Source organism: Gracilinanus agilis, chromosome 6 (assembly GCF_016433145.1).
Source record: "Gracilinanus agilis isolate LMUSP501 chromosome 6, AgileGrace, whole genome shotgun sequence".
In the NCBI taxonomy this organism is placed as follows: Eukaryota; Metazoa; Chordata; class Mammalia; order Didelphimorphia; family Didelphidae; genus Gracilinanus; species Gracilinanus agilis.
Genome location: NC_058135.1, coordinates 277,201,192 through 277,226,004, shown reverse-complemented (window position 1 = coordinate 277,226,004; position 24,813 = coordinate 277,201,192). Strand labels below are relative to the sequence as shown.

Below are 24,813 nucleotides of genomic sequence, written 5' to 3'. Positions count from 1 at the left end.
TTCCTTTAATATCTAAGAAGATGAAGAAGAATGACTAGAAAAAATTTCAAATGTGTTCCAAAACCAATTAATATTACACAAAACTTCCTTTTAATATGAAGTAGGATAACTACAAGCTTAACTTAAGATGTGTAACTAACAGTCTCTTAAATCAATTTGATCTGTTCAGGGAAACTTTCCCGGAGCCAGAAAGACACTGTAACTGCAGGGCATGCTGGAAGTCTCTCTCTTTGTTCCTGAAGAAATGGGTCACCAGTGAGTAGGGCCTCTGCATTCTGCATCTGGCTCAGTGAGGAGAAAGGCACACTGAGTTCTGTCTCTGAATGAGGGAGTCAGAAGTCAGAAGATCCCTTAGAAATCCACTCCCTGGCATCTCTTCTAAAGCAGATCTAAATCTCTAGTGACGTAATCTAAAAACTATAGGACTTGATCTAGAGAGGGAATCATGATTCCATTGTACTGGGGAGTTCCAAGATGAAGCAACTACTTCCCCCTGTGATAATTAAATTAAGTCTATACTGTGCTAGAGTCAACTGACTGTCCCCTAGGCAGTACTATGAGAATCATCTATTGTGATTGGACATGCAAATTAGGAGGGAGAACAGGAAGTGATGCATAAGTGACCCCTTTAAAAGGAGAAAGTCCTCAAATCAGCAAAGTGTTTGGGTGGGAGACAGCATCTGGTGAGGACCTCTTCTGGTTCATGGGGAGGGAAGCTGCAACTGGTGCAGTGAAGAGGATCTGAGGGAGCTTTGCTGGTTCATGACCTAGACTGTTCCATGTGGGTTAGTTAGGCTGACTCTCTTTCTCTTCCTTTGGTGTTTCTAGAAGCTTTACCCTCAGGGAGGCCTCTCTTGCCCCTCTAATTGTAAAAGGCCTAGTGACTAGAAACCTTGTTTAATTAACCTTTGTGCCCCAACTGCTGGTCCTCTAAATCCTTTCCTGGTCTGGGCCTCTGGTCCAGGCAAGAGTTTCTCCCTCTTAATTTCCCTACCTTCAACCTTTCTAATTGTAAATAAATCAACATAAAATTAAATTTTGACTTGAGATTATTCCTTAATTGGGGAAAATTCCCCTGGTGAATTTAATATACTGAAACCATAAGATCCTTTTTTCACCCTTTACACCCCAGAGCAGATAGGCACCCTAACAGTACATCATGTTAGAACAGTTACTTAACCTAAAAACCTTCAATTTGCTAGATTTATAATAATATTTTGGAATTACATCTTAATATAATTGCAATCTTTTGGCATCCTAGATATTTTATCTTATCTATCAACAAGAGGAATCCCAAAGAAATGGCCAAGAACTTTTATGAAGGTCTGAGAGGGAGAAAAGAACTCTGGAATCAGAGAGTTAAACCTTTGATTTCCCAGAACATGACATCTTAATGCCAGTTATCCCAACCAATCCATTCTTCCCCACATAGTAATGAACCTCACATGACCCTAAAAGTTGGGAACATATATTATAATTGTCTCCTAGATATTGGAGCAGTTTTGGTGAGTAAACCAGATGCTGAATGCAGTTCTATTGGCTTTCTAAATGTAGTAGGCATATCAGGCACACCCCTAAAGGTCCCAAAGCTTTCCCCTCAAGTGCTATCTTTGGGGCCCCTATCATTGGAACATTCTTTTCTTTTAATACCTGGTTCCCCTAAAATTTTGTTAGAGAGAGATCTATTATATAAACTTAGAGCCACAATAACATGCTCAAGATGGTTCTATGAAACTAGAATTGCCTGAGAAATCTTTAAATTTGCTCACTCTACTTCTCTCAGACAGTCAGGAGGTAAAGGAGACTCCCACCTTTGATACCAGCTGATATACCTGAATCTCTCTGGGCCACATCTTCTTTTGATGTAGGCCTATTTAAATCAGCTATTTCTGTACAAATTAAATGAAAAGGTGGCCCACCTCTTCTATTCCTCAGTATCCCCAATCAAAAGAGGCAATTGAGAGAACTACTCTAGAAATGAATTCATTAATTGAGCTAGGAATAATAATTCCATGCAAATCTGAATATACTGCACCTCTTTTACCTGGTAAAAAGCCAAAATTAGACCCATTTGGAAAATATGTATATCAACTTGCACTAGATTTAAGGGCTATAAATAATCATGTCGTAAAAAGACATCCTGTTGTTCCAAGCCCAACCATAATCATCTCCTCTATTCCTAGCACAGATATATACTGTACTCTAGTAGATTTGTGCTCAGCATTCTTCTCAATATCAATTCATGAAAATTCCAGGAATATATTTGCCACATTTCAACAAGTACCTTAGTTTGTCTGCCATTATGGCTTCCCTATCCCTTAGAGTGAAAGTAAAATCAGACCAGGGAATAATACACTTCCCTGTTACATCAAAAATATAGTTTTATTTCTCTCTCTTATAATATGGCAATTTTTCTGTAGTCCTGGCTCTCAATGGATAAGTATAATATTACTCCATTTGTCCTACAGGCTTGTGGGAAAGAAATCAATACTTGGACCTGGATTTAAGAACCTGCTATGGATTTATTCTTGTTTACTCAGAAATGTTTATAGAAATAGATTTTGATATTTTTGTTTTGATTTTGATTTTTTCTCCCAAAATTTAATTTTTTCTTCTATCCTTTTTATAATTTTGGTTTTCCCTTTGACACTTGATTCATATACTCCATAACTCAACCCCATATCCTAAGTTGATCCAGATGTTGGTAAATACCCTCCTCAAGGGGATTGTATATATTTTTTTGTAAAATGCAAGAATTAAAAAATTTTTGAGAGAAATTTCAGGAAAAGAAGCTCTCTAGCTCCTCAAATCAAGAAAATGAACTATTTGAAGAAAGTACCATAAAAAACATACATTGTATTAGAAGATCCAGAATGAACTTAGGGATGTAATTGATTGAACTGAAGGGGGTTGAACACATCATTTATTCTGAATGTAAACTCTTATGCCAAAGAGGACTGCTCCCAATTGTTTTTTTGTCAATGTGCCTAGCAAACATTGGTTTTGCTCTCTTTCTTTTATTTCCCTCTTATCTCCAACCTTTGTAATTTTATTTTAGAAAGTACAATATTGTATGCACCTTTAGCTAGGAATCTAGCAGTATCAGCTGGTTATGTTAAATCAAAAACTCAAGTACCCCTACTTAGTACTTTAGCAGTCACTAAGTATAAGAGTTTACAAGTCACTTGCTAGAGGGGGTGACAACTCCATAGGCCATTACACACACACACACACACACACACACACGCACACACACACACAAACACACACACACACACGTACACATTCACACACACATACACACATATCCCACAACAGTGCTAGGCAAATTTAAAGACCACAATTGGTTCCCATAAAGTGGGGAAGGGACAGGAAGTGTCATGAAAAAAGGACTATAAAAAATCCTAAACTTCTTGTCCAAGGGACTTCTCTTTTGGAGTTCTTCTTTGGAGTCTCTTCACCTTGGAATCTTCTCCTTTGGACCTCTTCTTTGGAGTACAGCTCCTTGGGGCTTTTGGACTTCTACTTTGACTTGGAGCTTTGGGCCTTTCAACTGGAATTTTAGGCTTTGAGACTTTGACTTTCAACTTTGGAAGTTCTTGGAGTTGGAGACTTTCTTGTTGGGTTCACTGCTACCTTGGTGAACCTAGCTCACAAGGGTTTTTTCTGCATTGGGACCTTGCCTGAATCCTACCTGGCTGGTTAGTGAGTGACTAGGATTCCCACATGGAGATTGGAACTTTGTTGGGGAGCAAGCTTCATTTCACCATTTTGCACTAAGCGTAGGCTAGGCAGTCTCCTTACCTTTTTCCCTTCCACATTTCCCTCTTTTTTATTAACATTCCAATTAAACAAAATTGCTAAATGTTGCTAATAGTTTTCCTATTTTAAAGCATAATAATTGGCAATCACTTTTTTACAACTCTCCTATTTAGTCAAAATCCCAACTTTACCATTATAATTGTTCAGTAAACTTAGGATAGAATCTGGAAATGGTCCTGAGAAACAAGGAATATTACAGTTCCTTGACCCTTCTCACTAAAGATATTCTATAACAATTGTCAAACTCCTTTTCTCTGTCTAGTTAACACCCTCACATCCTCTTATTTGAGAAACAGTTTCTGATACTCACTTTTCCCAATACCCAGAGCAGCTCCTCAATTAACATGTAGTCTGCTTTGGATTTCCTATAGGGATTTAATTTAATTTCTTTGAACATTTGGAATAGTTAAAGTTTAATGTCTTCAGGGACACACACATCAATAAAACCTTGTACTCTTTTGCCATTCTCTGCATTTCTGGGGAACCAGTTATTTGCTCATCCTAGGTAGGTCAAAACTTAGTAGAAAACTGGAGAATTCAGGCTAGTTGCTTAACTTTTAACAATATGTTCTAGTTAATCAAATACTTGAGAGGAATCATTTCAACCATTAGTAATCATGGAAACAAAAATGAGGGCATCTAAATTGCAATGTTATACCTAGGGTACATCAGATTCAGGTAAGGTCATGTTATACCTTTTTACTTCATTGGATATTTTGAACAGACAATCTCATGCCAGCTAATTAGGATAAAAATTGAATCAATCACTGCTCAGATTCTGGTTCTTTTTCCTATTGTCTGAGTGACTTTTGGCAAATCACTTACTCTTTTTGGATGTAAATTTTTGTTCCAGTAAAATGAGGAGATTGGGTTAGGTGACCTCTAAGGTCCCTTCCAGTTCCAAACTGGTAATCCTATTTGATCAAAAGTATTCAACTAGATATTTGTATAGTTGAAGGACCAAATCACCAAATATGTAGCTTACAATGCAAGATTATTTATTTAAATATTCCTATTTTTTCTCTATATGTCTCATACAAATCTCGTTATTTTCATATTGTCTCCCCAAAAGTTAATATTGCCAACAGTTATATATGGAAATAATGTCTCCTACAATACAGAACATAAGTTCCTTAATTATGAAATTTGATTATTTACATTTTCTAAACCCAGTGTCTAAACCTGTACCAGGAATAGGGTTACTTTAAAAGTGCTCATTCATTAATCATATTAAAAAATTAAGAGAAGAGTTTCAGGTTATTCTGTTATGCTTTGGATTTTTGCTAGTTTCCTTTGTTTTAAATCCTGTAGTCTTTCAGAAAGGAGATGCTAAAAGGAATATCAGAACTCTATTGGGGCTCAGAAAAATCAGGGAGAATCCTACTTAGTTTTTAAATTAGCTCTCTCTTAAAGATCTTACTTAGGAGAATGAGTAAGAGGAAGTGGACAGTAACATGTTCATAACCTAGAAACAGATATAATTAAGTCCTCAAGGCCAAGAAGATCTGGTTTTGTGGGTAATTCGTAGGAATAAGTCTAAGATGTTAGGTGGGTTTCCAGAGGTCCTGGGATCATTAGGATTTGGGATAAAATAGATTGGAGAATATGTTCTGACCTGGTCTGAGGCAGTTGGAAGTTTGGTAGAAGACCAGGATTCTGAAGAGCAAAGGTAGGATTTCTTCTGGAAACTTTCAAAAAGTTTAAAGGAGTAAAGATGTTCTCTCACTCCCATTACAAACTCTCTAAGTAAGCTCTTGTTCACATAAAGTTTTCTGTCATTTTCATTCTAATATTAATTTATGAAAAGCATAAAACAAGACTGAAAGAAGCCAGGATTACCAAATTAATGCTTCTGATTTTCTCAGAAGCAAGTCAGCCTAGATGTACTGTACATTCTTCTCAGTTACCTCTGTGACTGATGTCTCTCACATTAATTCATTTCTCTCATATAACCACCACCTACTTCAGGTATTCATCATCTTTTGCCAGAACTGCTGTATATTACCCTTGTAATTTGTCTCAGACTCATAGCTCCCCCTTCTACAATGGTCCTCTCCAAATACCTGTCAAAATGATATTCCTAAAATATAGATCTGAGTATGTCACTCTCATTTTCAGTAAAGTCTGGGTGTTGCTGAATGGCTCTAGACAAATGCAAATCCCTCTGAAATTCTAAAATTTTGCAATCTGAATCCAACTGACTGTTATATATTATTCCCTTCATCTTAAGATCACTATTAAATAAAATTTAGTAACCCCAATAATATTAAAAAAAGATTTAAAAGGACATTTAGAAATGGAGTTAAAGTAATTATTTTGATATTTCTCATTAGGTTGCTAATCAGTCATCTCCTTTCCTCTTATGGTCCATAACCTATCAACTTTTGTTTTGTGGATTCTGTCTAAATTCTGTTTCTCACATTGTATCCTTTTTCATAATTGACATAATTGCTGCTCTGCAAAACTGTTCTTATTTGTTATATATTATATTTCATCTCTTATCAGCATGGTTATCCCTCATCTCTGAAATTTATTCCCTCTCCATCTCTGTCTCTTAGAATCCTTAATTTCCATCAAAACTCAGTTTCTGGGGGCAGCTGGGTAGCTCAGTGGAGTGAGAGTCAGGCCTAGAGACAGGAGGTCCTAGGTTCAAACCCGACCTCAGCCACTTCCCAGCTGTGTGACCCTGGGCAAGTCACTTGACCCCCATTGCCCACCCTTACCAATCTTCCACCTATGAGACAATACACCAAAGTACAAGGGTTAAAAAAAAAACTCAGTTTCTGAGAGCAGTTGGGTGGCTCAGTGGATTGAAATCCAGGCCTAGAGATAGGAGGTCTTGGATTCAAATCTGATCTCAGACACTTTCTAGCTATGTGACCTGGGCATGTCAATTAGACCCGCTTAGCCCTTACTTCTTTTCTGCCTTGGAACCAATACACAGTATTAATTCTTGGGTGGAATATAAGGGTTTCAAAAATACTCAGTTCCTACAACCTATAATTCTCCCTACTGCTAGAGCTTCCCTCAAATATCAAAATTACATTATATATTTTATATATGCTATTATATACAATATCTTTCCCCAGCTACATTATAAGCTTATTGATGGCAGGAGTATCTCATCTTTGTCTTTAATTCTAAGTACTTAATACTACACCTGAAGAAGAGTAGGCAAGTAATACATTCTTATGCCCGGAAAGAAAATACAATGCTATTTGGGAGATAAAAAAAGAGCTTAAAATCTGAAGACATTAAAGAAAAGTCTTTTTTAGGAACTGGCACTTCAATTTTGATTGAAGGTAAGTATTCCAAGAGGTAAAGGTGTGAGAAAAAAGTAAGCATAATGGAAGGAGATATATCCTGTTTAATAGCAATAGCAAATAGGTTTGCTCAATAGAAAAAATACGTGATGGGGAGTAATATTAACTTATATTGGGAATGGAGATAAGGTCCTGATTGTAAAGGCTTTAAATGCCATGGTGAAGATTTTATATTTCAGCATGGAAACAATGAGGAGTCATTGATGATATTCCATTTGGAAAGTGACATATTCTGATCCATATTTTACTAATATCATTTGGGAAGCTGTGCAAAGGAGGGATAAGAGAGTGAAGACATTAGCAGAAGTAATTCCAATTATAAGGCTATTGTAACAGTTCAGGGAAAAATTGATAAGCAAATGAATCAGAGTGATAATCACATCAATTAAGAAAAACGAAAAAATGTGAGAGACAGAGTTTAGATAGAATCCATGGGACAAAAGTTGATAGGTAATGGACCATAAGAGGAAAAGAAATGACTGATAAGCAACCTAATGAGAAAGATCAACATTATCACTTTAGCTCCATTTCTAAATGTCCTTTTAAATCTTTTTTTATATTATTGGGGTTACTAAAATTCATTTTAGCTCTTTTTAATAGTGATCTTAAAATAATTTATAGAAACAAAGAGGGGAGTCAGAGAATGAGTAAGACAGAGAAAGAAATGGAGAGGGACAGAGAGAGACAGAGAGAGAGACTTTGAAAATAAGTGGCAAAAATAGTAATTATACAAAGTAACTATTAACAAAAGCAATTCCTTATACACAGAGAGTAACAACATTACATATCAAAGAACTGTAAATCTGGTCATGGTCAAGACTCTCAGCTATTTATGTTGACATTTGTTAGGTGTACAATCTTGGAAAAGTCACAAAATCCATAAACCTCATTGCTTAATTGTAAATTGGATATAATAATATTAGTATTCTGCCAAGGCAAAAAAATGATAACATTTTAAATTTAAAAAATGATTTTGTACTATGAACAATTATTATCTAAGATGATGGTGGGGATAATTAAGAATGGCATTTAGATAAGAGGAAACCCAGAATTCAAGTTATTTTATCCATTCCTTCTTCCAGGCTCCTATATGGAAAAAATGGCTGAGATTAATTTTACTCAGGTGACTGAATTCATTCTCTTGGGCATCACTGACAAGCTGGAGCTGAAGATGCCCCTCTTTGTGGTGTTCTTGTCCATCTATATGTTCACAGTGGTGGGCAATCTGGGTCTCATCATTGTCATCAGAATGGATTCGCGACTAAAAACTCCAATGTATTTTTTCCTCAGTCATCTTGCTTTTGTTGATTTCTGTTATTCTTCCTCTATTACTCCCAAGATGTTAGGCAATTTCTTGTATGAGAAAAATACTATTTCTTTCAATGCATGTGCTGCCCAACTGGGTTGCTTTCTTGCCTTCATGACAGCAGAATGCTTGTTGCTAGCTTCTATGGCCTATGATCGCTATGTGGCTATTTGCAACCCTTTGCTTTATATGGTTTTGATGTCTCCTAAAATCTGCATTCAACTTGTAGCTGTACCTTATAGCTACAGCTTTCTGGTTGCATTGTTCCATGTTATCCTTACATTCCGCCTGTCCTACTGTGGTTCTAATATTATCAACCATTTCTACTGCGATGACATGCCTCTCTTAAGGCTGTCCTGCTCTGACACCCACTCCAAACAAATATGGATTTTTGCATGTGCAGGTATCATGTTTATCTCTTCCCTTATGATTGTCTTTGTCTCCTACATGTATATTATTTCTGCAATTCTAAAGATGCAATCAGCTGATGGTAGGCGTAAAGCCTTCTCTACCTGTGGCTCACATATGGTGGCTGTTACTATTTTCTATGGAACCCTGATATTTATGTACTTACAGCCTAGCTCAAACCATTCTCTTGATACGGATAAGATGGCTTCAGTCTTCTATACAGTGATCATTCCCATGTTAAATCCTTTGATCTATAGTTTGAGAAACAAAGAGGTGAAGGATGCTTTGAAGAGGGCCTTAAGCAATAGCAATCATGTTCTTATTATGATAAAATTAACAAACTGACTTAGGAAACTGTTATTTTTCCTGTTTTCTTCTTTTCTTCTTATCTTGAACATTGATTCATGCAATATAATGAAAAGAAATTAGACAATCGTAGAATGGATTTTGGAAATCATTTAGCCCAAAATCTCTCCCCTATCACATGTCTTGATAACCACTCAGGACAATTCAGAAAGCCAAAAGCCCAACAAAGGAAGCAGGGAGTTCACAACAAGTAGAAAAATAAAACATCTTTATCAAGGAAAATACTGACAAATAAAAGTATTAGTAAGAAAGGATAGACACATCCCTCTACTGAGGTACTGGATGGAGTTAGGTGCCCTGGAAATATTTATGAGCTTATTCTGGGGAAATAAAAGGGTGAAGATGTATACAAATCTCCCTTTCCTTACCTGACTATTGACTTAAATTTGTCTTCATTAAAGTAATTTTGACCTCATGCTCAACCTCAGATTTAGGGGATGGGAATGGTGCAGACATGCTCTTGTTCTTGACAAAATGTCTCAAAAGAAGTATAATGGAGCTGATGGATGAACAAAATCTTAAAGTCTTCTGGGATCTTTGTTTAAATTGGATTGATTATCTATGCTTTGTAAAAACATGTTATCCTGGAGAAAAGCTAGAAACCTTCCCAATAAGATTAGGAGTGAAACAACAATGTCCATTTTCACCACTATTTTTTAACATGGTATTAGAAATGCTTATAATGGCAATAAGAGAAGTGGAAGGAATCAATATGAGCAAAGAGATAATAAAATCCTCTCCGTTTGTGGATGACATGATGACATAGAGATTCAACTGAAGAGTTGATTAAACTATGAATAGTTTTAGCAAAACAACAAGATATAAAATAAACCCATATATAGCATTAGCATTTTTATATATCACTGACAAAGTTTTGCAAAAAGAGACACAAAGAAATACTCCATTTAAAATAACCACAGATAGAACAAAACACCTAGGAATTGATCAACCAAAATAAATTCAGGAATTACACAAACATAATTAGATAAAATTTTTTACACAGCAAAAGTATAGGTAGTGCCAATATGATCAAAATGACAATCTTACCTAAACTAATCTCCTTTTTCAATGCCCTTGCAAAAATTACAAAAATATATTTTTTGATTTAGAAAAATTATAAAATTATTTGGAAGAACAAAAGATTAAGCATAGCAAGAAAATTAATGAAAAGTATAAAGGAAGGAGGTCTAGTAGCACCAGATTTTGAATTTTATTATAAAGTGGTAATTAATGAAACTATCAGTAAGAAATAGACAGTTAGATCAATGGAAAGGGTCCAACATAACATAGTTGTAAAAAATTGTAGTAACCTTCTATTCGACAAAAGTATAGATCCAGGTTTGGGGGATAAGAAATCACTATTTGATAAAAATTGTTGGCAAACTAAAAAATAGTTTGGCAGAAACGAGGTAGAGACCAATATCTTACACCACTTACCAATATAAGACCAAAATGGATATATGATCTAGACATAAAAAAGAGATATAAGTAAATTAGAAGAACAGGGTAAATATTACCAATCAGATTTTTGGATAGGAGAAGAATTTATGAGTCAACTAGAGATAGAGAGCATTGTGAAGTGTAAAGAAGACAATTTTGACTACATAAAATTTATTTTTTTTTCTAAAAATAAAATAAATGTTACTAAGATTAAAAGAAAGAAAAAAGAAAAAAATTATAAGAAATGAGTGAAACTAAAAAAAATAGCTTGTGATTTTACATTTTGTTACAATAGTCTCCATAGGACTTGCAGGTGCTAGGAGAGAGATAATCAAGTACTGGTTCTAGAATTTTCCTGAACCCAGGGACTTGGGAATGGCACAGCTTCATTAGGTTCATAAGGACCCTTTGTCACACACACACACACACACACACACACACACACACACACACACACACACNAACACACACACACACACACACACACACACACACACACACACACACACACACACACACTCCTTTCCAAGTTACTCCTTAAAGACAGTTAAAATTTTGGCATTGTATGACAGCATCATTCCTGCTGAAAAAACTTTCTCCAAGACAGGACTTTGTAAAGAGAACTATCCTGATGGCTCATTATTTAATCATTTATTTTACTGGAGTCCAGACTCTCTCAAGAAATAGTGGATCTACAGTGGAAGGAAGTATGGGCAAACAGAAGAAGAGGTTTGTGAAATGGCACCTAAATGTCTATTGTAGCACATGGTCCTTTCAATTATCTCTGAAGTACTTATAGAATGTCTTGATGTATTCCTTTCCCCAAATCCCAAGGTTTCAAAGGAATTTTTATGTTAATATAAAAAGACTACTTTTAAATGGAATTAAGATTATCAAAATTTTATATATTTTTTTGCATTGCTACAAATTTTGTTCTAATTGTGACAGTCACTTTTAAACAATAAGAGCTAACATTCTTAGAGCTCTGCATAATTTACAAAATACTTCTTTCATGGTAATTCAGGGTATACATGAGGGAAATTCTAAAGGTTTAATAGCCAGTCAAATGCTTCACAACTATAAACAAGTAGAGTGATGGGACTTAGATACTGAACATTTGGAGGAATTGTAAAATTTAAAATATAAAATGAGAACATTGAACAGAACCTTAGAGATAATCTAATTCAGGTAATACAAACCTGGGATCGAAAATCCATTGATACATTTTTCAAAGGATCCTTAATATTTATATTTACTTGTTAAATATGTTTAAATATGTTACATATAATATAATGCTATATTTCAACACAATCAGTTTTCTGTGTAATGCTATGTCATTTTGGTTATATATTATTCTGAATTTGGGTCTATAAGTTTTACCAGATGGCCAAAGGGGTCTGTGAAACAAAATGGTTAAGAACTCCTCTTCTAATCCACCTACTCATTTTGAAGAGGAGAAATGGAATCTGAGGGAAATTTTGATTCTCCCAAGAACAAGCAGCAATAATCAGCTAGACATCTCATCTCTCCCCACCACTATACCAAAAGGTCGTTGCTTAAATCTCTTCAATGATATAAAGCTCAGTTCAACTCAAGGCAAAATGTTTCTTGGTAAGAACACATTATTAGTACCTTATGTTATTTTCAGGAGAAGCCTCCAAAAAATACCGGGTCGCCAAAATTTAATTCAATGTCCAGAATATTTTTGGTATTTGTTCACCTCCATTGCTCTCTGCAATTAAAAAGGCTAAATTCAAGAGATCTAAAAGATTTCCAGGACTAAGTCATAATCACATACATTTTACACACACACACACACAATATATATATATTTACCTTTCTTCAAAAATTTTCAGACCTATTGAATCCAGTGTTTATAAAAACACAATATAAGAAGGGATTGCAAAACTATCCATGAAAACAGCAACCTGTTTGTTGCTTTAGGATTTGTAACGTGATATTAAGAATATTGTCTCTGGGATCACATGCCCTGTGTTTAACTGTCACCTCTGACAATTACTCTCGGGCCTCAGTTTCTTAATCTATAAAACCAGGCTATTGGCCTGCATATGTTCTGAAAACTCTTACAGCTCTGTCTGTTTTGTTATTGCCTTAATGTCATTTAAAAAAAAAGGAAAAATCGATGTTTTCTCCAGACTACACAAATGTCCTCATGTCACCAAATGCTGTACTATGAAGTCCCATTGATCCACTCACAATGTCCTCAATACTGTCAATCTGAGAATTACCTTTTTGATCCTCATAAAATAGGTTGCAGTTTCCCAATTATATGACCATAAATCCTGTCTATTTGGATGATAAGATAAACAGAAGCAATTTTGAGTGATAGATGTCACAAATGTTGTCCTTTTATACAGATTAAAAAAATTAAGACTCTTAGTGGATAGCTTACTTAGTTTTACTAGAATTTATTGGAGACAGAACTTGAGCCCAAGTCATCTCACTCCAACATCAGTAATCTTTCTGCCACACCACACTCCCTACTCATTAAATCTCAGAAAGGGATCACTTTAAAAAATCTCTTTCTGTTGCCTCTGGGTAAATCGTTATAATTGTCTCTTCAGAGAAATCATTTTTAAATGATGTAACACAGGCATAAGATCCCAAGGGAGTCACAACATTGTACTCAAATTCAACCAGGTTCCCCACAAATGCAACCATTGATATTTCACAGTGGCTCAGACCCCTCAGGTATGTTCAACTCTGTGAGGTTTTGTTCGAGATAGACATAATGAATCATTTCTTTAATGTGTTTAAAGAAAATGGGCAGAAGGAAGACTCAGCTGAGTGGAAAGTATTATTTAACATTAAAAATCATGACAATAATTAATTTATCATTGATACACTATTCTATAAAGATGAAGGATTCAAATGAAAATATTTTAGTTTTCTCAGAATTTTTTTTGTAGTTTTGGAGTTATCCATCATCTTCCTGCTTTTTTTTTCTTTTCTAATATTACTGCTTAGTACCTTAGATAGCAAATTCTGAAGGTTCTGCATAGAGGCAGAGAGACTAATAATTGCTATATTGAGCTAACCCTATGATCCCCTTCTTCCCTGAGACCTGCCCCAATCCCTTGTCATGGGGGAAACTACTATATTGTGAGAACGAATGTATATGAATTTTTAAAAATATTGCATTTGCCAAATATTTTACAGTTTGCAAAACACTTTTCCATCCAGGATATCATTTGATCTTTATGAAAACCCTGTGAGGGTAGTAACAGGTAATATTAAATCTGTTTTTTTTAAACCCTTAACTTCTGTGTATTGGCTCCAAGGCAGAAGAGTGGTAAGGGGGGAAATGGGGGTCAAGTGACCTGCCCAGGGTCACACAACTGGGAAGTGTCTGAGGCAAGATTTGAACCTAGGACCTCCCGTCTCTAGGCCTGACTCTCAATCCACTGAGCTACCCAGCTGCCCCCTTAAACCTCTGTTTTATAGAAAAGAAAAATGAGTTTTAGCGAAGTTAAGTGGCCTGTTTGTTATGTGTCCCCAAAATAGTAAATGGCAAAGGGAATACTGGAACTAGATTTTTTGACTCCAGCTCCGGAGATCCACAATATCACTTTTTAACTGTTAACACTAGGGCATTATACTTTTTCTTAATATTTTGCTATTTATTTGTTTTCTACAAATTGAGGAATATTTTTAAATCAAAATCTTATTTTTTTAACCTAGACTACTATGTGACATGATAGTCACTAGATTTGGAATCTGAAGACTTGGTTTTGAATGTAGGATATGCCACTTACTCCTATATAATCTTGGGCACATCTACTCCATGAATCTCAGTTTCCTCACCTGAGAAATGAAAACTTTGAATTAAATGATTTATTGAACCCTTTCTAGCTCTAATTTGTACGACTTCTTCCTTCCCTTCAATGTTATGAGCAGTTTTAAATTGACTAAATGACTGGATATTAGACTGAAAACATAAATATGCATTTAAAGGAACCAAATTAATTTCTTCCTCAATAGGAGGTCTGAGTATGTGTCCTTTTTTTTTCAGAATTCCATCTGACATCATTTCCTTGTGTGCCAAAAGAAGAAGACAGTTCCAAGTGTAACTGTTAGACTTTAGGAAGTATCACTGGGGCCAGGAGTCACTTTCCAGTATCTTTTTATTCACAACCAAAGTCAAGATGACTTGGTGGATCTTGTTCTGGTGAGTTTTGGAAGCCACTCTTCAACACACATTCTATGGCCACAAGCAATAATTCAGTGCTGACTGAGTTCATTCTCCTGGGACTCACAGACAGGAAAGACCTTCAAGCTATCTTCTTAGTGGTTTTTCTAGTCATCTATATGATCAGTGTTGTGGGAAACCTTGGTTTGATTGTCTTAATACAGATCAGTCCTCAGCTTCATACCCCCATGTATTTTTTCCTCAGTCACCTGGCTTTTGTTGACTTCTGTTATACTTCCTCCATCACTCCAAATATGCTGGTGAATTTTATGCAGGAGGTTAAAAGGATAACCTTCTTTGCCTGTGCTACCCAAGTGGCATGTTTTATCACTTTTGTAGTTTGTGAAATGTTTCTTCTCTCAGTCATGGCCTATGATCGGTATGTGGCCATCTGTAACCCTTTACTCTACACAGTTGTTATGTCTCAAAAAGCCTGTATCCCAATGGTTGCCAGTACATATGCTTATGGCTTATTTATTGGAATCCTACAGACCACTGTTACGTTCCATTTGTCCTTCTGTTCCTCTAATGTAATTAATCACTTTTACTGCGATGATGTACCTTTGGTAGCCTTGGCCTGTTCTGACACTCATGTCAAAGAAATGATGCTTTTTGTCATTGCTGGTTTCAACACTCTTCTCTCCCTTCTCATTGTCCTCATCTCCTATATGTTTATCCTCATTTCTATCCTGAGGATCAATTCTGCTACAGGGAGACAGAAAGCCTTTTCTACCTGTAGTTCCCACTTGATGTCCATTACCATATTTTATGGTACAATCATCTTCATGTACCTTCAACCCAAATCAAGCCATTCCTTGGACACTGATAAAATAGCTTCTGTATTCTACACAGTGGTCATACCCATGCTGAACCCCCTCATCTACAGCCTGAGGAACAAGGAGGTAAAAAGTGCCTTGCAGAAAGTTATAAGGAAAGTGAGTACTTCAACATCACATAGTTCATAGAAATATGGACTTTTAGTCATGAAATCAGTATTCAATTCTTGCTTTGGACATTTAGTATCTATGTGATTTTTAGGCAAACCATTTTAAACTTATAGCACCACATTGTCTTCATCTGTGAGTTGGAGGTATTAATAATTGCAGCGTATTCCCAGGGTTGTTGTAAGGAAAGTCTCTAAGCTTATAACAATGGTATCATCCTCAACATCTGACTGCCACATTCCATATCCCATTTGCTGCCAAGGTCTGTTGATTTTGCCTTTACAACATCTTTTCAATATGGCCCCTTGTCTCCTCTAGTACTGACACCGTCCTGGATCAGGACCTCATCACCTCAAACTTGGACAATTGCAATATTCTGCTTGTAGGTCCAAATGTCTCATCTCACCTTTCTCCAATCTGTTTTCCATTCAGGCACTAAAGGGATTTTCCTACCATGTAAGTCTAATCACAATACTCTTTTCCACCCAATAAATTCCAGTTGTTCCACATCATTTCTAATATCTAATATAAAATCCTTTCTTTGGTGTTAAAAACCATTCATAATGTAACCTCTCCCCCAATACATTTCCTGTTTTCTTACAGGTTACATCTTCCCTAACAGTTCTTCAATACACAATAGTGGCCTCCTTCTTGTCCTGTGAATAAAATAGTCAATATTTAGTGTCTATGCATTTTCTGTAGCTATGTCCCATGCCTATAATGTCCTCCTTCTTCAACTTCACCTCCTGGTTTCCCTGATTTCCTTTAAGTATTAGGTGAATTTATTTGATCTATGGAAAGCAAGCCTTTCCCAATCTCTTTTAATTCTACTTCCTTCCTTCTTTTGATTATACCCAACTTTCCTGAATATAACTTGCCTATATTTATATTAGACTGCTTATCTCTCCCATTAAATTGAGAGCTCCTCAAGCACAAGGACTGAGCTTTATTTATTTATTTATTTTGCATTTCTTTGTATCTCTGGCACTTAGCACAATGACTAGCATACATCAGGTGCTTAACAAATGCTTATTGAAAGACTGCCTATATAAATGTGTTGTTATTCAACCATCACTAAATAAGCTTATCACAAAATAACAATAGCTCCATTTAGTAAAGCATACATGCATTCAATGAAAAATTAACTTCTTTCACATGAAGATTATTGTGCTAGGTATTATGGATACAAAGATGTATTTATTTCAGAATATCATGACATAAACTTAGATTGTTGAGATAAATTGATATGGGAAAAATAAACTAATTGCTGTCTAAGCTCCTTGTTGTTCTTTGGAGTTCTTTACATATACTGTGAAGCTCACAGTATGGTTTCTGTGTGATAATCATTTTCAGAGTCCATTGGAGGTAGTTGTGTCCCATGTCTCAAGGCCATACAGTAATACCAATAGAATGCTGATACTGAAAATATATGTCTTTAGGGAGTGTATGGGTGAAGTTTGATGACACTGAAGAAAGTTTGCAATTTACTAAAAGCAACCCATTCTATTCTTTTTTCAACTTTTGGCCTGATTCTTTGTTTATCTGCACTGTCTGTCTTGGATATGCATTCCAATGTATGAACACTATACATTGTCCATTTAATTTGATGCCATAATTTGGGCAAAAGTTTGTCTCAATTGAGTTGGACTTTTCTGCATGAGTAGTTAGACCTGATTCTTAGATATCTTTCAGGAGTTCATGTACATTTCTGGGATGTGATGCAACCTACCTAGTGTCACCCACAAACTAAAGAAACTGCAGGAACTCACTATATCCAGGAAACTTCTCATTAATGTATTCTGAATTGCATTTCCTTTATCAGAGTAGCAAGTACCTTTCCATCATTCTCTTGTTTTGTGAATATTTTAATATTTGTGTTGCATATTTATTATCAGGTTAATTTCAGCAATGAAGACTGTAAATTGGAACAAAAAAGAAAGCATAATATAACACAACATCGTGGCATACAATCAATTAATGGTTAAAACTCATCATGTATCTGTGCTCATGTATATATGACCTTATTGAAATATTGGGCAATTTTTTTTACTAATCTTCAGGGCAATGAGTGATAGAAAAGGTATTCAGTGCTAAATTTTGATGGCTAAATGACTAAAGTTTATAATGTGCTTTTTCAAATAACTATCATGCTACTAAAATTCATGGCAGTCATGAAGGGGAATCTAGCAGATTGAATCAAATTTACTTAGAAAAATGTCTTACCAGGCAATGAAAAAAAAAAAAAAGGAAAACAAACATGCAAATATTTCTTGGCTTTTGGCTTAGGCTTCTCAAATCTTTCAAACTTAAATATATCCAAGATGAGAGAGTCTCTTATAATCCATTCTCTTAGATTTCCCACACTAAAGTATAGAAAATTTAAATAAATCATTATGGTCAATTTATTGTAAGCTTAGATTAATTTTCTCCTTTGTCCATTTTTTCCCAGTTCATCTCAGAAAAATGAGAGACAAACAAAAGATCTTACAATCCTTTTCCCCCAGTTACTGTGAAGTACAAAATACCAAGAAAAGAAAGGGAACCTGGATGGTTTGGGGATGTGTTATTGGACTGTTTTCAATTTAGATATCACATTTAAGAAATGCACATACACATACACACATATTCATGTGCACACGCAGACACACACAAACACTCTACATGCCTGCCAAAAACAAACTAAAAGTACAAATAATTTTATAAGAAAATATTTTAACACCCAAACTCCAGGATATTAAAATTGGGGATGACCAGGACAATGGATGCATTAGGTATAATTGAATTGTGGAATATCCCTATCACTAATTCACTCAAAAAGAGGATAATAAAGCATTTCCCTGGAAATATTCAATGGAGAAAGGAATTGGTCCAGATGTTTTTCAGGAGATAATGATAAAAGATTAACAGCCTATGTTCTTTACTGATATTCTCAGTAAGGGAAAAGACCTAGAAACCAGCCTCCAATACATTGAGTAAATTCCCTCTGGAGGATTTACAGGAGGCCATGGAAAATAATCACCAAAAAAGAAGTATGGATACATAACCATCCATGTTGTCCAAGATTATTATATCATAATCTGATGTTCCCTTCTCAGTAATTTTCCAGCCCCCAAAAACATTAGGAAAAGTGATAAAATGGACAGAGATTTTTTTAGTAGTTTCCAGAACAGTTATTTTTACTGAATGGGCTGAAAAACTCAATATAAAATCCAGTGTGATAAATACTCCACCCAATCCCATCCCTGCCAAGAGATTTCATTGTATCTTATAGCCCCAGTGGTTTTCATTAGCTTCTCTTGATCAGAAAAATCACACTCTGGTGACTCCCTGAGGCATGACAGTGACTGTGGATTTCCAAAGACTATAATAGCTCATTACATCTAGCAGTTTGTACCAAGTTGGAAAAACTTCAAGCTCAGAGAACATGAGAGATTGTATTTGTTTCATGAGAACAACCTTAGAAATATTCACTCAATTGATTGAAGTAATATACATATATTACATAATATATGATAAAACTTAATTATATATACTATATTATGTAATAAAACAGAATTATGTGTGTATATATAGATATATAGATATATACACACTCATGAAGACCAACTGCTTACCTAAAGAGGAATTTTATACTTGTTTCCCCCAGTAGTGAGAGTGCACCCCAGAATGCAAGACCTCAGGGTGGCCTTTAACTTAGAAAGAGCTAGACACCCTTTCCATTTAGCATGAACCCAATCTATTCTCCTCTCCAAGTTACCAAATATCCTGCCAGGAATCATTGGTGCAAGAACTCCATGAGAAACTTAACTAGGGAGTCACCCATTGACATATTGATCTATTACCTATAGAAACTCCTGTCAAGAATCACTGAAGTAGTTCACTTCCACTATCCTTATCTCATAAATAATTACTTATTGTTTCTGTATGAAGCTTACCTAATCTCTTTACTTACTTCATCTACCCTATAAATTGTAGACCCCAATCTATTAAATTTTGTCCCTGCACTAAGAGACTGGTCTGCATGGTCCTTGGATGGGATTGGCCCTCCTGTAAACCTAGGGCCATACCCTTTACCCCAGTGAGAGACTCATGGACAGAATCCTGTCTCATCAATACTGCATTGGTATGAATTACCCTAACAAATGACAAGCTGTGGAAGTAAAAAGAAGCCATTGTACCTTATTCTCATGTTCATTAGATCTGCATGTCCCTATTATGAGTACAACATATCACTATCTTCATATCCTTTTTCATTCTTGTCTATGTGTTCTTTGAAATCATCAAAAGTAGGACCTTTCTTTATCTATTTCAATCATTGAATGAGTACCATGTTGGACATGTGAATCAATGTGAAAAAACAGCAACTCTATTGTAAATGTCTACTACATAGCAGGCTCTGGACTAGGTACTGGAATACAAGAACAAAGAATGAAACAACCTTCATTCGTAGTGAGTTTCCATTCTAATGTGTTATATATAAAAGAAAATATAAATACATACATTAAATCCTTATAAAGTAACAATGCATGTATTAATACCCATGTATTACATATATAATATTTACGTATATTAATTTGTGAGTGTATAAAATGAGTTACAATACAAACATTTATAGAGAGAGAAGGGAGTGAGAAAAGGGGGAGAAATATATAGAGAAAAGGAGAGAGAGAGGAAGGGAAGAAGACAGACTACTTTATCCCTTACTCTAGCTAACTTGAAGACTTACCTCATCTCCCTGTCATATATTATATATGATGCTGTCCATTAGACTTATTCCAAGCAATTCTAGACAGATAATATGCTTACAGCCACTATGAATCTGCCCTCTTCTGGGTAACCCACAACCTTTTTTTCAGAGACTATTCCTTGACTCATAGAGGTATGGTATTACAGAGAGATCAATGAATGCTTCTAGTGAGCCCAAGTTCCTTCTTATACAAAGATTATATCCTGATAACCATTCCAAGTTTTGGGGATACAAAGAAGCAACAAATAAAACAACTATCCCTGCCCTCAAGAAGCTCAAATCTAATAGAGGTGATAATATGAGAACAATATGAAAAAAGATATATGCAGGATCAATTAGAGATAACCAAGAGAGATTAATGAGCTAATATTAAGCTTTTTGCAGAAGATCAGTTCTTAGTTGAGATTTGAAAGAATTCATAGAGATGGAGGTAAGGAAAGAGAGAATTCTACATAGGGAGAATAGCCAATAAAAATGCATAAAATTGAGTTCAAGCTAAGGAGATTTAGCCATGCCCAAAGAGTCATCAGTAGATTATCAATCAAGTAAAGAAGAAATTCATTTGAGAGAATTAAAGCAAATGTAGCATTCCTGCCTGTTCCTGAGTAACAGCCTAGGACTGAGCTGTGGCAGAGAAAGGCAATACTGATCAGACCCACTGGCTCTGATTTATAAGCATCTTAGAATAAAAGACTGAGATTGAGCTAAGCACAGCAAAAAGGGTGATTTCCCCCAGACCTTTCTCTCCTAATATTTTTTCTATTCCCAAAACATCATAATTTAATTGGCCCTATTACCCACACTTTTATAGTAAACTAATTTTTCTTCAGCCCTAAAGAAGTCAAGGATTAAGTTGTAATTGTTATTTAGTCATTTAAGTCATGTCCAACATTTCATGATGTTTCCTTCCGCAATTCATTTTATAAATGAGAGAACTAAGGAAAACAATGTTAAGTGACTTACCAGGGTCAAAAAGCTATAAGTGTCTGAGGTCAGATTTGAATTCACAAAGATGAAGCTTCCTGATTCCAGGCTTGACACTTTATCCACTGTACTAATAGCGTAAATTATATGCCTATATAATTGAAAACTAAACAGAGAGCTCAAACTCTGCCTAAATGCTAGAAAATTTCATAACTGAGGACTCAGAGTAATTGTGCCTGAACATAACATTTTTTCTAATATAAACTCACTAAATCCAAAAAGAAGGGAATTACTTGGAACATAGGAGTGATTATATTACTTCTCTGACATTTAAATATGTTAACTAGTATAATAGGAGTTAGGAAATAAAAAATATTGGAAAAGCTTTGTTAAAAATATTATAATGTGCTATTATTGGAATTGTGAATTGATACAGATATTCTGGAAAAATAATTTGTAACTAGAACCTCAAAGTTATTAAATTGCATAAATTGACTCAATGATATCCTTAATAGACATAGGATCCTTCCCTAAAGGATTCTTAGTCACAGAACAAAGGAAATCTGGAGATTAAAATAAAAAAGAAATATTCCTAGAAAACTTTACAATGAACAAAATGCTTTCCAGTTTTGCTAAGATTCTATTCATCTCCTTAACTTTTCTTATTTTTTTTAAAATGCTCACCTTCTGTCTTGGAGCCAATGGCTCCAAGGCAGAAGAGTGGTAAGGGTAGGCAATGGGCGTCAAGTCACACAGCTAGGAAGTGTCTGAGGTCAGATTTGAACCTAGGACCTCCAGTTTCTAGGCCTGGCTCTCAATCCACTGAGCTACCCAACTGCCCCTTTAACTTTTCTTATTTATAAGATTTATCTTGTTGTGAGTGGGGATGTTGACATGTGACCAGTATAATTTTATTGCATAATTACTTCTATAATTCATTGAAGATTTCCAAGAGAATTTAGGTGGTATTATATTTGATTTGGTCTATTTTTTAATTTTTCTTTGAAATCATGACTGCTAGCTCTACTTCATTTACTATAGCTGAAACATAATAGATTCCATTCCCACCCCTTATTTTGGCTTTCTATGTCTCTGTTTCAATTGTGTATCCTGTAAAAACATTGGGTTGGATTCTGGTTTTTAATCACTTCTCATTAGAAACTTGTGTTTTATGGGTAAATTGTAGTAACTGCCAAATGCCTATGAAAACAACTGTGAACATCCACAAAATATTTGTTGTTACAGACTCAGGTGGTGAAGTCACAGACTGTTTACCCATGAGTAAAGTCAGTTTTCATCTCAGAATTTTTGCCCACAAATTTTGTTAATTCTTACAGCTCACAGACCCAGTAGAACTCCAGCTTTTTCTTTAGGGGTCTTTCTAATGATTTATGTGTTTAGTGCTGTAGAAAACCTTGACTTTATTGTTTTAATCCTGATCTGTCTTCAACTTAATACCCCTATTGTAAAGATAGGATTAACTCTCCCCTTGCCTATTTTTAGTTAAACAAATAAAAAACTCAAAGCACCTCTATTTAACACTAAGTGAGATAATTCATCAGTCACTTACTAGAGTAAGCTCACACTTCCAAAAGCTATTGCCACTCCCCTTGGGCAGTGCTAAGCAAATTGAAAGACTCCCCCATGTAATTGTTCTTGTAAAGTGGGGAAAGGACAGGAAGTGATGTTGAAAAAGGACTATAAAAAGTCCTGAACTTCCTGTCCAAGGTACTTCTCCTTCTGACTTCTCTTTTGAACTTCTCCAAGAATTCTGGGAAGATGGTGGCTTGGATAGAGCAAATCTTAACACCTCCTCACCCTTTCCACACCAAGATAGAAAACAAAGCACTTTAAGAAGAAAGAGGACCAAATCTACAAATCTAACAACAGGACAGAGCAGGGGTATCCTATTGTTGGACAGCTCAAGAGGTATACCAAGAAAAAGGTTTGAATTCTTGAACTATTGGGTCTTAGGGTATAGAAGGGGAATCCAAGGACCCCTCTCCCATGGGCTATGCAGAGTCTCCAGCAGCCCCTGAAATCTCTGGGTGGGTGGGCACACCAGCCCAGAGAGAGGACCTTGCTGGCTCCAGAATCAGGAAGTTGAACATAGGCACCGGGGAGGTGGCTAGAGGAGAAAGCCAGAGAAACACAGCAAAAATGCTTGGAAGATGAAGGCTTATATGGAGTAAAACTTCAGACTTACATACTTTACCACACTGAGATAGAGAACAGAACACTTCAAGAGGAAAAAAAAACAGGTCTAAAAGCAGGACAGAGCAGGGGACCCTACTGCTAGACAGCTCACGAAAACACATCATTTTGTTCCCCACCACAACCTTCTCTCTCTCTCTCTCTCTCTCTCTCTCTCTCTCTCTCTCTCTCTCTCTCTCTCTTTCTATTTTAGCCTCATGGCACATTAAGCAATAAAGACTAATCCAGTCCATGCTTAATCCAATCAATTGGACAGGCAAGAAGTCTTTAGAGGGCAGGGATACTCCAATACCCATCCCTCATAGACTGCAGGTAATGTAACTATAAACCTCCATTGCCACCTGGAGAAATACCTTTCATCAAAGCTCATTAAATCCTTCTGCTTAAATTAGCAGAACAGAGAAGAACTCCTTCGGAGTTTGTCTTTGGACACTCTGCTTTCATGAGCTGGACTGAAGGAGGAGACTCTTTCCATGGATCCTGTATTGGCTTGCTGAGTGAGTAACTGGCCTTCCTTTCCTGGCTTCTGGAAAAATTGGTTCCAGAGAGACCTTCCTTTCCTGGAGGAGGCTGTATTGGTGGAACCCTTGCTGAAGACACTACTAAGACTCCTGGCTTAAGAGACTACCATGACTCCAATGGAGATTGGGACTTGAGAGCCCTTGGTGAGCTGGACAGAAATTATAGGGTATCTAGCTAGGCAATACTTTCTATTTCATTCTTACATTTCTCTTTTTTATTATATCTCTATTAAACTAAATTGTTAAGAGCAGCTAACTGACTCATGACTTAAGAGTTAATTTTTTTAAACCAGCAACCACAATATTACTTTAAAACTTTCATATTTATTATACATTATGTACTTTTTTCTTAGTAATATGACTTCTATTGACTCCTGCTATATGTCCTCCATTGCTCAAACATTCTCCTGAACTTCATGCAAGATGTTAAAAGGATATGCTTCATTGCATGAGCCATTCAGATATGCCACTTCATTACATGTGTATTTTGTGGGGTCTTCCTCTTCTAAGCCATGGCTTATGACCACTATATGGCCATCTGCAATCCCCTCCCCTATACATTTGTTATGTCTTAACAAGCTTCTATTC

The 24,813-nt window shown here is 35.7% G+C and overlaps 2 protein-coding genes across 2 annotated transcripts; both read left to right on the top strand.

Moving 5' to 3' along the window:
- Positions 1-8,244: 8,244 nt before the first annotated feature.
- On the top strand, positions 8,245-10,315 carry LOC123251563 (olfactory receptor 1044; the record flags this gene model as incomplete). Its single annotated transcript, XM_044680859.1, has 2 exons — positions 8,245-9,163; positions 10,296-10,315. Coding segments are annotated over exons 1-2 (939 nt in total), but the record flags the coding sequence as incomplete, so codon positions are not given.
- A 4,571-nt stretch (positions 10,316-14,886) lies between these two features.
- Positions 14,887-15,840, top strand: LOC123252664 (olfactory receptor 5AL1-like). Its single transcript, XM_044681929.1, has one exon. It carries the CDS (start codon positions 14,890-14,892, stop codon positions 15,838-15,840), a length of 951 nt encoding a protein of 316 aa, XP_044537864.1. The 5' UTR covers positions 14,887-14,889.
- Positions 15,841-24,813: the final 8,973 nt, after the last annotated feature.